Source organism: Sycon ciliatum, chromosome 4 (genome assembly GCF_964019385.1).
Source record: "Sycon ciliatum chromosome 4, ocSycCili1.1, whole genome shotgun sequence".
In the NCBI taxonomy this organism is placed as follows: Eukaryota; Metazoa; Porifera; class Calcarea; order Leucosolenida; family Sycettidae; genus Sycon; species Sycon ciliatum.
In genome coordinates, this window is record NC_088646.1 from 11,502,447 (window position 1) to 11,517,816 (window position 15,370).

Genomic DNA, 15,370 nt, shown 5'->3' on the forward strand with positions numbered 1-15,370 from the left:
CAATCGATACAATGCTCCCCTTGTCTTTCTCTCTAAAGCCAGTTACATATATAGCCAGCCAGCCATACATCCATCCCTCTTCCCTCGCTCCCTCTCTGTCTGTCTGTCTGTCTGTCTGTCTGTCTGTCTGCCGACCTGTCTTTCTGTCCGTCTGTCCGTCTGTCTGTCTGCCTGCCTGCTTGTCTGTCTGTCTGTCTGTCTGCCTATCTAACTATCCATCTATCTATCTCTTTCTCCACCTCCTGGTTTTCCTTCATACTAGTAACGTTTTGCGACTGGGTATGACACACTTTGCATATGCTTTCCTCTATCAATGTTTCCTCAGACAACGGTGCCATAATTTCAACCCTTATCGGTAACTTCATTCCTCAGGCCGAGTGTGCTGGAAACGTCACTACTGAGCACCAGCCACGTGTCGAGCAGGCATACCAAAACCTTATTACAGCCGAGGCGACGGCTAATGCAGCTGTGAGCGGTGCTGCACCAATTGCGTCTGAGCTGGCAACGCTAGAGGCAAGACGTAAGTGATGGCGATGGTCACCGGAGGCGCACCCCTGGTCTTGCAGTTCGTTATGATGCTCTGGAGCTATGAATTTAGTGCAGTGCATGCACCACCTATCACTGGGAGAAGCAAAACTGAGATTCCATTCACCACCGGGTGGCACTTGAGCTCTGGTAGACCAAACGGTGCACTGCAATACAGTACTGCCGGACGCCGAAGGACGACCAGGCTAGAATGTCACCAAGCACAGCATACCAATGTATACACGGTGACTCCATTACCCATAGACTGTAATACATGAAAATAAGAAGGGTGTAGGCTAGGAGGCTGCCCCCCCCCCCCCCCCCCCAGTTCTTTGACAACCGACAGTACTGTGTAATAAGCGGATTGAGCCGTGCTGGTATCACTTCCTTGCACTTACTTCTGTATGCATATCTCTGCTGTGGCTTGTAGCACCCTTCTATGTTGCATAAGCCATTATAGAGAAGGGAGTAGAAAGCGTAATAGGTTAGTATGATAGTGGGCATGCAAAATCGGTCAATGTAGGTCATATGTATGCTAATACAGTACTTGCTGCCCAATTAGGCCAGGGAAAACTCTGAAAAGGCATTCAGCTAGTTGCCCTAGAGGGTAAACAGGCAATATCAACGGGCGCCCGCTGAGTTTCAGTCATTTGACCCTAGATGAGGTAATCAGTGTCGGTGGGGATCGCTTTGAGTCCCTAGATGAGGTAATCACTGTCGGTGGGGATCGCTTTGAGTCCCTAGATGAGGTAATTACTGTCGGTGGGGATCGCTTTGAGTCCCTAGATGAGGTAATCACTGTCGGTGGGGATCGCTTTGAGTCCCTAGATGAGGTAATCATTGTCGGTGTGGATCGCTTTGAGTCCCTAGATGAGGTAATCACTGTCGGTGGGGATCGCTTTGAGTCCCTAGATGAGGTAATCACTGTCGGTGGGGATCACTTTGAGTCCCTAGATGAGGTAATCACTGTCGGTGGGGATCGCTTTGAGTCCCTAGATGAGGTAATCACTGTCGGTGGGGATTGCTTTGAGTCCCTAGATGAGGTAATCACTGTTGGTGGGGATTGCTTTGAGTCCCTAGATGAGGTAATCACTGTCGGTGGGGATTGCTTTGAGTCCCTAGATGAGGTAATCACTGTTGGTGGGGATTGCTTTGAGTCCCTAGATGAGGTAATCACTGTTGGTGGGGATTGCTTTGAGTCCCTAGATGAGGTAATCACTGTCGGTGGGGATCGCTTTGAGTCCCTAGATGAGGTAATCACTGTTGGTGGGGATTGCTTTGAGTCCCTAGATGAGGTAATCACTGTCGGTGGGGATCGCTTTGAGTCCCTAGATGAGGTAATCACTGTCGGTGGGGATCGCTTTGAGTCCCTAGATGAGGTAATCACTGTCGGTGGGGATCGCTTTGAGTCCCTAGATGAAGTAATCACTGTCGGTGGGGATCGCTTTGAGTCCCTAGATGAGGTAATCACTGTCGGTGGGGATGGCTTTGAGTCCCTAGATGAGGTAATCACTGTCGGTGGGGATCGCTTTGAGTCCCTAGATGAGGTAATCACTGTCGGTGGGGATTGCTTTGAGTCCCTAGATGAGGTAATCACTGTCGGTGGGGATCGCTTTGAGTCCCTAGATGAGGTAATCACTGTCGGTGGGGATTGCTTTGAGTCCCTAGATGAGGTAATCACTGTCGGTGGGGATCGCTTTGAGTCCCTAGATGAGGTAATCACTGTCGGTGGGGATCGCTTTGAGTCCCTAGATGAGGTAATCACTGTCGGTGGGGATCGCTTTGAGTCCCTAGATGAGGTAATCACTGTCGGTGGGGATCGCTTTGAGTCCCTAGATGAGGTAATCACTGTCGGTGGGGATCGCTTTGAGTCCCTAGATGAGGTAATCACTGTCGGTGGGGATCGCTTTGAGTCCCTAGAGCATTTGGGTTTCACTATAAGTATTGCTTCTTGCTGTTGCACTCTTCGTGTACACACAGGTATCGGTATGGGCAATGAAGTTGCAAACGTCACTGATGGTGTTGCTCGTCTACAAGTGGCCGCTCAACAAGCTAACCAATCACTGGATGATCTTCTATCCCGCCTCGAGCGCATCAGAGGTCGCCTTACCGTGGCTCAGACTGCTTACAGGGCTGCCAACTTCTGCTGCGAGTCACTGCGTCTTGATGTCTGCCCCAACAATAACAACCTGGTACGCTTGTCCACGCCCAGCAGTTTCATTCGATTCGACTCGGGTCACTCCGGTGCGCAGCCGTTTGACTTCAACGGAGACTTGTAAGTCATAACATAGTCGGGTAACAGCTGCCTTGTGTTGGAAAGTATATCATGTATGAGCAGCTGCTGCCTGGCCAGTAGCAGTGTGTCAGTCTTCTGGACACTGTGTGTTGATCAGTTCTTGGTGGGTGGGCAATACGGTAATTATTGGTTATCAAATATCACAGCTGCGAACAGAGTAAGTCTGCCATGCATTCCAGCTATGTTACAGCAGCTGGCCTAAATGCTTCTAGTATACATGTACTGTACTGTCGTGTTTCTGCAGCATTGATCTTGAGTTCTGATGCACCATACATGTACTGTGTTTCTGCAGCATTGATCTTCAGTTCCGCACTCGTGAGGCCGACGGTGTGCTGCTGTACTTCTCCAACCAAATGCATAGCCAGTTCTTTGGCATGGAGCTGCGCAATGGCAATACTATAGTTGTGCGCGGTCTTCGAGCAGATGGTGGAACGGCTATGTTCAATGTACCAGCTGCCAATAATGGAGTCTTCAATGACAACATGTTCCACTCGGTAAGCCAACATAGGTCAATGCTACATGCACGTACTATCTCACTGGGAGGTGTGAGACTGAAGGCGTTGCATCTCCTCTCAATGCCAGCTGGTATTTTTCTTCGTCGTGTACATGCACATACACACATTTCCTTTTTATACAGTTGTTTTTTTTTTGGGGGGGGGTAATCTTATCCATGTAACGGCACAGGCAGCACAACTACATAGTGTAGCATTATGCCTCTTCTTCATCTTGACTGGGTCGAGCACTCTTTCAAAGTTGCCCGCCCTCGTGAGAAGGTCTCTGTGTGTTTTTTTGCAGTTGGAGCACCCTGACTTTGGTGCTTCGAGCCGGTTTAATTATAATGTGTTGTTGTTCGCTGGACATCATTTCAACTGCCAGGGCTTGGTCAGTGATTCTGAGCTCCACTAGTGACCAAACAAGGCCGAAACAACCAGCTCTCTGGAGATTGAGCAGTGTAGCATTTCTGAGGCTAAAGCCCATTCTGGTTTGACCTGCTTCATTCAGTACAAGTGCATGTGCAGCACGGTAAACACGCTTTGTGTGTTCTCTTTGCTTCCTGCTCTCCAGTTGAGACTTGCCATCCTGGGCCCAGTGTACTTCTTGAGCATCGACAACGGCCCCTTCCTGTTTGACATGTTCAGCTCGCCTGGTGCATTCACCATCGCCGGTGCACCATTGTACATTGGTGGAACACCGCCAGGTGTCGTGGCCGTGGGTCTGCTACAGCCAGGAGAGATGGTAAGTGCGCTTCAAGGAACTTCCTCACTTAGCGAAAGAGATTTGAATGCCAACAATAGAAAGAATAAGCCAAAGAAATGGAACAAAAACGTCGCACATTTAGAGGTACACGTATGCTTCCAAACCATAAGTGGACCTAAAATAAGTAAAAAGAAAGGAAAAGTGGCTCTAGCTGGGACACGTTGTGGTCATTTGTTGTATATCGGGAATTTAAATCGGCTTGTGACGTAGAACGCTGTGGACGTTCCCATGCACAGCCTCCGCAAATGGGGGTGTCCGTATCTTGCTGCAAGGGACCTCCTACAGGTGCACACTGTGTGGTGCGAAACTTCTCTGTTGACCCGTGCGACCCTCTCTGGATAGTGGATACATCCATGGCTCACCTGCAGGCATCTACAGCACTGCTCAGTGATATCCAGTCGCGTCACTCAAGTACGCGCCGGGCGTTGCGCAGCCCTAGACCTACCAACACTGGGCTGCGAAATGGTGCAAGGCGCGAACTTGAGTGACGCGACTGGATTTCATTGAGCAGCACTGTAGCTGCCACGACTCTCAGTAACGGAGTATTCTTGCAAGTCTCATTGCTGCATGAATTTGTTTGCTTCTCAGTTTACGTAGACATATGCTGAACCTACCCACTCTGATTTGCTGATGGCTGTGTTTGTCTTTTCTTGCAGACTCGTCCATCACTGATCGGATGTTTCCTCGGCGTGATCTACAACCAGGTGCTGTTGAATGTGCTGTAAGTGCAGGAAGTGATCTTACCTTTCCTGCCCATTTGTTTGCAGGTAGCTCGGCGTCTAGAATTAGTACTTCAAAGTTGGCGAGTATCATCTGCCCAGCAAAGCACATGATAGTGCCAAGAGTACCTAACTCCCAAGAGTGTGCAACTCCAGCTATGTGGTCTGCGACGGCAGAACTTCACATCACGTGATGAACCCGTACACATAACTTGCACCCTGTGCATGATGGATACAGGGTTGTACGTAACCCTGCTTCGGCGGGTTTAAATCTCTTGTAGTCACTCTGCACTGTTTGCCTGTGTAACCTGTTGAACAACGTCACGTGATGTGAAGTTCTGCCATCGTAGCACTGTATAGAGGTTGTGCAGGCAGTTGCACACTCTTGAGGGTTATGTAGTCTTGAAAGTACTTGTACCAAAGCTGTGGTCTATGCAGGCTCCACTGATGTACTCTTGTCTGCAAGTGCCGGCCTTTGATGGTACATGTGCTGCATTGATACGTACGAGTTGCTACGGCCATGGTTGCCATAGTTACCATTGCTACTGGTTGCCCGGCTTTAGTGCAGTGCCTACAATTGTGTCTGAAGTGAATGGCCTCGCGGTGTCTATGCCTGTTGTGCAGTGAACCAAGTTTCATCGGAGGCCATGTTCCGTGCAACTGCACACTTGGTAAGATCTCCGGCACTGTATTATTGCATACTAGTGTGGTGTGCTGTACTGCTGCATGGCTAGCTAGCGGAATGCTAAGAAACAATACCATCCCGTGACCATCGTGCATGAGAAACTGGTCGTTGAAAGTGCCATCATGCAGCAATCTAGCATACACAGAGAGTAGTTCATAGTGCATTGCCAGATTCTGGAACTATCGTTCTTCAACGGCCAAGTAAGTACATGTGAGTTGTGAAATACATGTACTACACAGGCAAGTGTGTACATGTACGGGTTAAGTAAAGCTGTCCTCACTGTTCTATTGTATGCATGTGATACACAGATGCTCCAGTGCCAACAACTCCACCACCTGTCACCACTCCTCAACCAACCACCATGGGTTAGTATAATCATGTAGCTGTGTGTGTGTGTGTGTGTGTGTGTGTGTGTGTGTGTGTGCGCGCGTGTGTGTGTGTGCGGGCGGGCAAGCGTGCAGGCGGGCGTGTCCGGATATGGGAGGTTCTCCATTGTACATGAGTGATGTGTGCAATCTGTGCTTCTCTGTAGTAATAATTTTAATGTTGCCTCTGCACGGTCTGTTATTGCTACACAGCTCCAACAGTAGGACCCACACTGGCGCCATGTATGAATGTGACACCAGCCGCACTGGGACAGGGTGTACGTTTCAACGGTGCTGTGGCCAGTGAGACCTTCCTGCAGTTTGAACGCCAGCCGAACAGCATTGCGCCGCTGAACTTCCAAGAAGGGTGAGTCTTAACTCACTACCTCACTCCCTGACACACTCAGTGTATATGCACATGTACTGAGAATGAATGTGGCTTCCTCTTATCCAATCCCATCAGCTTAGAGCTCCACAGATACCACTATCACTAGCTCTGCCATGCCTTTAGTATCGTAAGTGTATGGTAGAAACTCCCTCAAACTTATGAGTAACAGTACATGCCTAACTGCTAACATATCCCGGATATAATGGAGGATGATACGTTTATGGAGGATGACACGTTTATGGAGGATATGCGCTAATGGAGTACGATACGTTTATGGAGAATGATACGTTTATGGAGGATGATACGTTTATGGAGGATGATACGCTAATGGAGTATGATACATTAATGGAGAATACGCTAATGGAGGATGGTACGTTCATGGTGGATGGTATGTCTTGTGTCTGATTTCTTGCTGCACCTTGCAGAGCCCTTGTCACAATATCATTCCGTACATTTGCACGTGACGGTGTGCTCATGTACATTGCCAATGCTGACAACACACACGTGGTAGCGGTGGAGGTTAGAAATGGCTACATCAGCACAGTCATCCAGGGTGGTGGTGCTGCCAGCCTGCGCGTGTCACTCACCAACGTATTTGTCTCTGACGGCAACATACACCAGGTAAGCCGTGGTGTTTGTTCCACAGACTCCTTACTAGTGTAGTACTTGTTGCTAATGTGATGGCTCATTATGGATTCATCGTAGACTCATAGCAAACCGTGATTTTGTGTCACACTCTTTGCACAAAAACACATGCCACACACCTTACCTTACACCTTACAAGTGCCCATCGCTGAAGCGATGATAGCAAACAAGGTACTACAGTGCTGGCAATTGAAATCCGACCACCCTGGGCAGCGCGCCGCGCCGCCCAGGGGGTCGGATTTCAGTTGCCAGCACTGTAGTATGTTAGACAAAGCAACTTGTGCTGGGATTATGCCATTCAACTTGTGCTGGGATTATGCCATTCAACTTGTGCTGGGATTATGCCATTCAACAACTTGCAAGGCTGATGGATTGACCGCCACTAATGTTAGCCTGGTCTACACCGCCCAGCTGATTGAAGTACACACGCATACACACACATGCACACACACACACACACACACACACACACACACACACACACACACACACACACACACACACACACACACACACACACACAGATGTTTACATGTAGAGGGCAGTGAGTAGTGGGCACACTGTGTCCACCCATGGGCTGAAACATTGCCATACTGGTGTGGGCATGGACATAAGACGAAATTTCTGTGAGTTTCTTTCCATCTATTGCCCATCGTAATCACAATCAGTTTGATATGCTACTATTCCCGCCTATGTACTGTACTCTGCCCGATGTGAACCTCCTGTTGTAGTCAAGGTGTATTGAGATTTAAAAAAACTTTGCCAAGTGTAGCAAGTCAGAGTTATTCTGGTGTTTGTCTGCATCCAGATTGACCTGTCCGCTGTCCCCATTGGCGGTAACAGTGGTATCATCTTCTTGATCGTCGACGACCAAAACAATCCGGACAACAGCTTCCAGGTCATCGACATCATTGGTGATTCGTTCAACTTTGCCGACAGCAATCTGTACATTGGCGGTGCGCCGAACACACAGGCACTGCTGATGCCTGGAGAAACTGTAAGTGTGTGACCCAGTGTACTACCAGACTATTCGGCATCTCGGACATACTAGTAGCTGTTTTTGATTGCAGAATGTCTACACTCAGCAGTACATGTATAGTACATGTTAGTATTAGCACGACGCGGGGTCATTGCTTGTGCACTGCCCAACACAAAGTGTATAGCTTTGCAAAAGCTCATGCAACTGAACTCAACTTGCACAAATTTCCTACTATAGTTTGCTTCCATCATGGAGCGGCACTGTTGCTGACTGGTGAAAGTAGTTTTATCAGTAAATCTCTTTCAAGAATGCTATAAATGGTGAATCTACTAGCATAAATGTAAGATTTTGCTTAGCCAGAGAAGTGTGTAGCCTTGACCCCCCCCCCCCCCCCCAATTTCGAAATATCGTTTAACGGATGACCTCTCAGCCATTTCAGAATACTTCTGTTGCTGGCTATCATCTGATATTCATGCTCGTCCACTTTTAATACTTTCACAGACTCGACCAGGATTTGATGGCTGTGTTCTTCAATTTGTCCAACAAACCGTCTCACTGGACTTATCGTGAGTTTCCCGATAGTCTTTAGGCATAGTTGATAATAGTGTTTGTGGTATGCCTCTCAAAGTCCTGATATTACGACGCGTGCAGCAGCACAGGGATATGCCATGTAGCCAGAGTAGATGCCCTCATCAAATCCCAGGGTCAATCTGTGCTGCTAGGATGCACTTGTTGTGTCAACTAAGCGTGTTGCTTACTGTGTATCATGTCATGCAGGGACCAAATCAGAATACAACGATCCTGAGTGGCATGCTGGTATAATAGATTACAGTTGCAGACAACACAGAATGGTGACAAAAGTCACAGGCTTTAATAGTAAAAAATGTCCTGTGAATATTGAACATGTCTCTCTCGTCTTTTGCACTCTGGTTGGTAATAGGACATATTCAGCACGGCGTAACGTGGGCCCATGCTACAGCCAGCCGATCAATGGCCTCCGCATTCCCGGAGCGGGATACGCACAATTTGGTAAGCATAACTGTAGCTGTGTTCAGACTAGCATAAACACATTATAGTGATACAGAACATTATAGTGATACAGAACATTATAGTGATACAGAACAGTATAGTGATACAGAACATTATAGTGATACAGAACATTATAGTGATACAGAACATTATAGTGATACAGAACAGTATAGTGACACAGAACAGCGTGAAACTGTGGACACCATTCACATTGCACGGGTTGCACACCAAGGTGTAGATAGACAAGATGCGAGAAATGTGCGGAAGAACTTTCCGTTGGCTTCAACTTCAATGAGCCTTGATCCTCGTTATTCAAATCAATAACGAACCGGTTTGTTGGTGCTTGATTTTCAACGCTTTCTGTCTGTGGTGCATATGAAATGACTTGTGATTCAACCTTTAGCAACTGTGTCAACTAGATTGTATTTTCCTCTCAGCGAATTCAGCATTGACATAGCTAGCAGTGTAGCCATGCCATCAAGCTGCCTGGTCACTTCACATGCGCCTACTGAAGTGCCCTGAAAGCAATAAGCAAGACGTGGGAAAGGTGATGGAAGCGCTGTAATGCAAGCTGCAGATCAAACCCAAAGGGCCAACAATGCATGGAAATATAAAAACAAAACCGGCACGAAACCTCGCATTCTGCTTCTCTTTACCCTGGCTGGAACCCTTGTCCAGGCCCAAGAGGTGCCGTGCGAAATGTTCTGCCATTCCGCCATTGCGGCGGGGCAAATCTTACGTTGTCGTTTCACCGTGCCGATTTCCCCACCCCGCCTAATTTTCACGTCAGTCCTAACTAAGGAGTTGACTACCGATTCAGACCATTATGGCCGTTATGGACTACACAATTTGAATTGAATTAGACGAATTGCTTGCGTCTGCTGACCAAATGATCTGCTCATTTTCACCTGTGTGTGTGTGTGTGTGTGTGTGTGTGTGTGTGTGTGTGTGTGTGTGTGTGTGTGTGTGTGTGTGTGTGTGTGTGTGTGTGTGTGTATGTGCATGTGCATGTGTGTATGCATCTTTTCTTGTGTAACCTACATGTACGTGTACATCGACGTTTAGTTTCACCAGATACCATCACTACCAATCCTCTTACCATCTCCACTACGTTCAGTGCCAGTGCACGTGGTACCTATCTTCTCCACGGTGGCAGCGCCGGTACTGGCACAGTTACCATCTATATCACTCCACTGGGACTTGTAAGTTGGATATTGAGAGGATACTAGAGTTGATAGTAGTCACAGAGTCTGTACTGCATCCATGAGTGCTGCTGTGTAATACTAGTAGCCTGAGTCTGACACGTAAGCACGTCTATGTACTGAGCTAGCAGCAAGTCAGAATCTGGACTCCCTGATATTCTTGAGTTCTGTAGAACCGTGGATTGATTGTTCTGCTAGGGCTCTGGCTCTTCTTTGATTCAGCAAACACGGCTTACGTACTGTGGTAGATGTCACGCATGTAGCTGTATGACGACACCTGTTCAGTTCCCAGCCGTCACCACTGTACACACTATTCCCTTGAGCTAGAGGCTAAACATGATGACTTGATGTGACGTGCAGAGGAGCTAACAACTTATACTTATAGTTGAGCAAGAGTATGTTAGCCATGCTCTTGCCACCTAACATGGACACACATACATTCGTCATCTTGCAGTCTAAGTTCTGATCTGCAACAACAAAATAAGTAGCTTTACGCAGGAACAATGCTTGCAGTTGCATGGAAGAACACGGAAATCACAAGTCCAGCTGCAGTTTCTCCTTATTTGGCTGGCTGGCTGGCTGGCCGAATGCATGTCCATCATCTTTATGTCTGACTGAATTTCTCACTCATCTGATGTCTACTTCTGGCTGTTTTCCATTCGCACCGGCAGGTGAACGCGAGAGTGACCACCGCCAACTCAGCCAGCACCACCGTCAGTGCCAGCCCTCCGGCGCCACTCTCCAACATCTGCAGTGCAGACTTGTTCCAGGTCACAGTGACAGTTGGGGCATCGTTTGTCTCCCTCAACATTGGTGGTAACCAGGAGACAGTGCCATTTGACTCAGCTGGCAACGGCTTCAATCCAACGGGAACTCTTATCATTGGGCAGCCTCCAGGTAAGCTGTAATTATGACATGGGTGCACTGATGTTACATGGACGGAGACCGGCATGTATGACTGCAAAACAGAGAGTATCAGGTTCAAGTCCTGGAAGAAGAATGATTTTCCTACCTTCCCCTTGACCTGGCAGAAGTGTAACATGCATGCAGCATATAGTATTTTCGGTCATTGACCCATTACGTGATGGGTCTGGTATACTCCCCTTCCACCACTTTGGAGCTTTGGAGCATTCTCTGTTCTGGTATGTGGGCACGTGTCGAAAATACTGTGCTTTATTGTATGCTGGATGTGTGTGAAACATCTCTTTATTGTATGCTGGATGTGTGTGAAACGTCTCTCCCACAAGTATTGTGTTCACATATTCCCCACTTACCATTTCACACAACATCTTGCATGTATGCTCTGTTTGTTTGTGCTGCAGCGGCTGTCATAGCCCGTGATGGACTGCCAGCGACACTGGCTGGCTTCCGTGGTTGCGTCAGCGGCGTCACAGTCAACGGTGATACGCTAGACTTGGCTACAAGCTCTCGCGTTAATGTCGGCATTGGCTGCGGTCTGCCCTGAACCCAATATACACTAAATCATCCGGCAAGTCTAGCAACCATGCTACTCGGAACGGATGAGAACATTTTACATGTAGCTGCACACCTTAGGTTTAGCCCACAGAGCTCGACTCTTTCTCTTGACTCGCTCCATCCTTGAATCCATCATTGGCCAGCTCTCTCTCTCTCTCTCTCTCTCTCTCTCTCTCTCTCTCTCTCTCTCTCTCTCTCTCTCTCTCTCTCTCTCTCTCTCTCTCTCTTCTGACCATGGCCTCTTCTTCTGACCATGGCTACTTGTGAGCTACTTGCCACTTTCATTCAATACCGTAAGCTAATCCAGATTTTCAGACAAGCTGCAAGTTTTTTTTAAGTTGATATAATGTCCCATCGAAATGCTCCGGGGACACCAGAATGCTCTTCACAACAAAGTCACTCTAATCTCTTACCATCTGCACCCCTTCTGCTGCACATCATCACTCTGGATGGAGATCATGAGCCCTGTGGAATAGTTTAGCACACTTTCAAATAAAAGCTTTTTTCAAAGGCAATCATGCGGCCTGCGGTCTTTGCTGTGTCAATTTGCGACTGTGAGCCTTCCTACTACTACAGTCCTGCTCAATGAAATCCAGGAGAGTTTCTCAAGTACGCCCCGGGCGTTGCGCAGCCCTAGACCTGCGAACACTGGGCTGCGAAAAGGTGCAAGGCGCCAACCTGATTCTCGCGACTGGATTTCATTGAGCAGGACTGTAGTACATACGTGGTGTAATGGTGCCCAGCCTATCCCCAGAGTCTGGACCTACCGCTGTATGGTGAACCAATGCCCAGTATTAATTAGAAGGTTGCACTGCATGTAGATCACTCGTGTACACAGTGCAGCCGGACGTTGCACGCAGGACTGGATGGGGTGCAGTTCATTAGTCCAACGACTGACTGCGTGCAGCTGTGCTCATGGTGTTAGGAATAGTGCCGGAATGTTCAAGTGTACACATGTGACATGTGAGACACAAGGTCGCATCTCCCCAGTCCCTCAGTGATCACCATAACTACCAGCATCTCCCCCCCCCCCCCCCCCCCGCCATGGCATGGCCCACCTTCTCTGTTGCAGTGCCGTCACTTTGCCATGCACCTTCCATTGTCAGAACAATGCCTCTGCGTACCCCTAATGTCTACCTCATTGGGTACCCTTATTGATGGTCAGGTTGGGTGACTAGCAGGGGGTCTATACGACTCCCTGGTGACTAGCAGTACTCGGATGCCATCCTCACTTTGCCCGACCTTTCACCCAGTATACAGATAGTAGCTGGTGGTAGATCTGACTGTAGACAATTCATAGCCCGGGACACAATGTGGCTCCAAGACACCAGACATGCGAAGGCGCCAAATAACACAATCACACGAGTAATGACAGCTTCCTGTCGGCAGTGAAGACTCAATGATGCTATCGGCATTATGCAACACACAGCTGCTGTGTCACTGAGGCAATGCATGCCGTGATTTCGTGAGGATCCAAGCCCTGGGCCATTGCCGGGTGTCTTGCTGTCTGTCTACATACTACTCGGACTTTCACTCAGTAATATCAAGAGTATAAACCCCCCAGGGTTATTACTCTTGGTAACATTATGCTCTGACAGACTTGAAGTCACTTGAGCACAAGTCCCGGGGAGCCATGAAAAGCCGGGTCCCTGGTAGATCTACGTCCTGGCTTGTACGCCTCCTCCGATCCGAGCATGCCCGAACTAGAACTGGGCCAGGCCAAGTGCCAGGGTATGATTGTGAGAGATTCTGAACGCATTGTGCAGTGCACTTCAAAGTGCAATTAATATTTTGAAGCCAATAATGCAATATGCCACAATTCTTTTAGCCGATTTTCCAATATATTCCAATTTTGCAGCCGATTTTCAAACAATCAGCTGATTTTGCAGCCGAATCTGATGTATTTTTGAGCCTAGCGAAAAGCCGAATAGGCGAAAAACGGGCCGATTTGGGGAAAGCCTAGAATTGGCCCATCATGATTATGTCGCCTTTTTAGGCTTTTATCAAAATGACATACGTAACCGCCTTCATTATCCATGTTGCCCTATTCAACATTGGCATGTTCTGCAGATTTGTACTTGTACTAAGTAAGTTGTAGGCGTGCTTGGCATACCCTGCTATTTTTGTAGGTGCGTGACCATGGTGACTACTTCTAGCTACTTCATATCATGTGTCTTTTACCTCGAATGGTTCTTTACAATCTGTATCACATTTATTTTGTGGATGTGTTCAGTAAGTAATAATTTTATTAGTTATCGGTACGACGGTTACTTACCATGGTTAGTACTTACAGTAACTGTTGTAGGTCCTCAGCCTATTCAACAAAAAGTATCAGGCTCAACTGATGAGCAGTAACAGGTTTGTCGAGTCGAAAGTTAGTTCGATGGACTTCTCGTGTGCTCTGGATGGCAGGGACAGTCGTGAGTCCGTCAAGTGTCAAGTCGACGCAAAAAGCGCGAGCTCGAGTGTTGCTAGCAAGCAACCTTTCTATAAAAGTATCGCCGATGCCGCTACCACTAGCCTAAATAATTATTTTGTGTTCGAAAGATTGTGGCTCTGCACCCGGCCGACCCCGTTACGCCTTGGGTAGGATACTCAACAAAAAAGTATCAGGCTCGCCTTGGGTAGGATGCTCAAATGCAACTCTAGTCAGTCTACATTAAATTATGGTCAGGACGCATGGCGGTCAAGCCATCAAGCCGAAGGAGTGTTTCCTGGCACGCATTCCTTTTCAGGCTTAGCGGTTTGAGAGGTCCTCGACCGGAAAGCGAGAGGGCACGGAACCCGAGCTGGTTGTGCCCAGGAACCTTTTTGTGCTGCTTTCCTGAAGATGGTCCTGGAGATTCTCGTAAGTGCTAGGGCAGCAGAATAATGCACAGGGATATTGTCTGTCTGTACCGACGAAACGGGCGAGGATGTTACTTGTTTAGCCAACGAATCGCTATCATGTCGATCTAGCTACTGTCCTGAGTCCCGGCATTCAGGACACGTAACGAGCGGCTTTGCAGGTACGACGTAACGATTACGTAGATCTACATGACATTGTGCATGGACCGGTCCATAGCTGCAGAGTGCAGTGCAGGGGGTTCCGACGTCTGTGAGTGTGAACCCTCCTTCATGTATATGATTGTGCATGTTTGGAAATGTCGTTTTGAAGATAATTGATTGTGAATACACATACACAACGGTACTCCTCTGTTTCCAGTGGTTACATGAACATGAATTATGTGCTTTCGCGAAAGCCACAACTAACTGTTACTTGCTTGGCCTTTAAATGCTGGCAGATTGCACTTGACATAAATTATTTTGCCAGGAATGCACCTGCTGCATTGTCAGCTCATCAGTCTGTGATTGCACACATAACTGGCTTTACGGCCACTAAGCATGTGTGCTGTGTTTGTGTGTGCAGTTTTGGAACCAGTTCCGTATCCTAGCACCAGTCACCAGTGCAGTGGCTCGAGCAAGTGACCCTTGAATGGCACTCAAGAAAACTGACAAGTAGGGCTTGGGCGGTATTCTGCTGCTCCAGTATGATGATTGGATAGCCTAGCTGGCCTTGTGCACTTCATCAGCATGTCTACTATGCAGCCGGTCATGGTGCATGCTGGCTGCCTGTCTCCAGCGCTCCAGGAGGGTTTCGGTGTCTGGCCTTGACCGGTGTGAGTCTAGATAATGGCCTGCGTGCCGCACTGTTCAAAGTGGTCAGGGCTTTGCCGCGTCATTACTGTGCATGTGCATGCAAAGCCGATCTGCGTCTTGTGTCCGGAGGAAGGGTGCAGGAAACCAAGGCTTTCGGAAAAAAAT

General features: G+C 48.1%; 1 protein-coding gene across 1 annotated transcript in view; it reads left to right on the forward strand.

The window, feature by feature from the left end:
* LOC135814476 (laminin-like protein epi-1) overlaps window positions 1-12,079 on the forward strand; it is a 54,373-nt gene extending 42,294 nt beyond the window's left edge. The window contains exons 41-55 of the mRNA XM_065327600.1: window positions 326-520; window positions 2,506-2,800; window positions 3,114-3,315; window positions 3,887-4,057; window positions 4,735-4,799; window positions 5,422-5,468; window positions 5,791-5,847; window positions 6,061-6,214; window positions 6,661-6,856; window positions 7,689-7,877; window positions 8,361-8,425; window positions 8,800-8,888; window positions 9,954-10,090; window positions 10,762-10,987; window positions 11,413-12,079. Coding sequence (XP_065183672.1) covers window positions 326-520; window positions 2,506-2,800; window positions 3,114-3,315; window positions 3,887-4,057; window positions 4,735-4,799; window positions 5,422-5,468; window positions 5,791-5,847; window positions 6,061-6,214; window positions 6,661-6,856; window positions 7,689-7,877; window positions 8,361-8,425; window positions 8,800-8,888; window positions 9,954-10,090; window positions 10,762-10,987; window positions 11,413-11,555 — 2,231 coding nt within the window. The 3' untranslated portion in view covers window positions 11,556-12,079. The remainder of the gene's footprint in view (window positions 1-325; window positions 521-2,505; window positions 2,801-3,113; window positions 3,316-3,886; window positions 4,058-4,734; window positions 4,800-5,421; window positions 5,469-5,790; window positions 5,848-6,060; window positions 6,215-6,660; window positions 6,857-7,688; window positions 7,878-8,360; window positions 8,426-8,799; window positions 8,889-9,953; window positions 10,091-10,761; window positions 10,988-11,412) is intronic.
* Window positions 12,080-15,370: the final 3,291 nt, after the last annotated feature.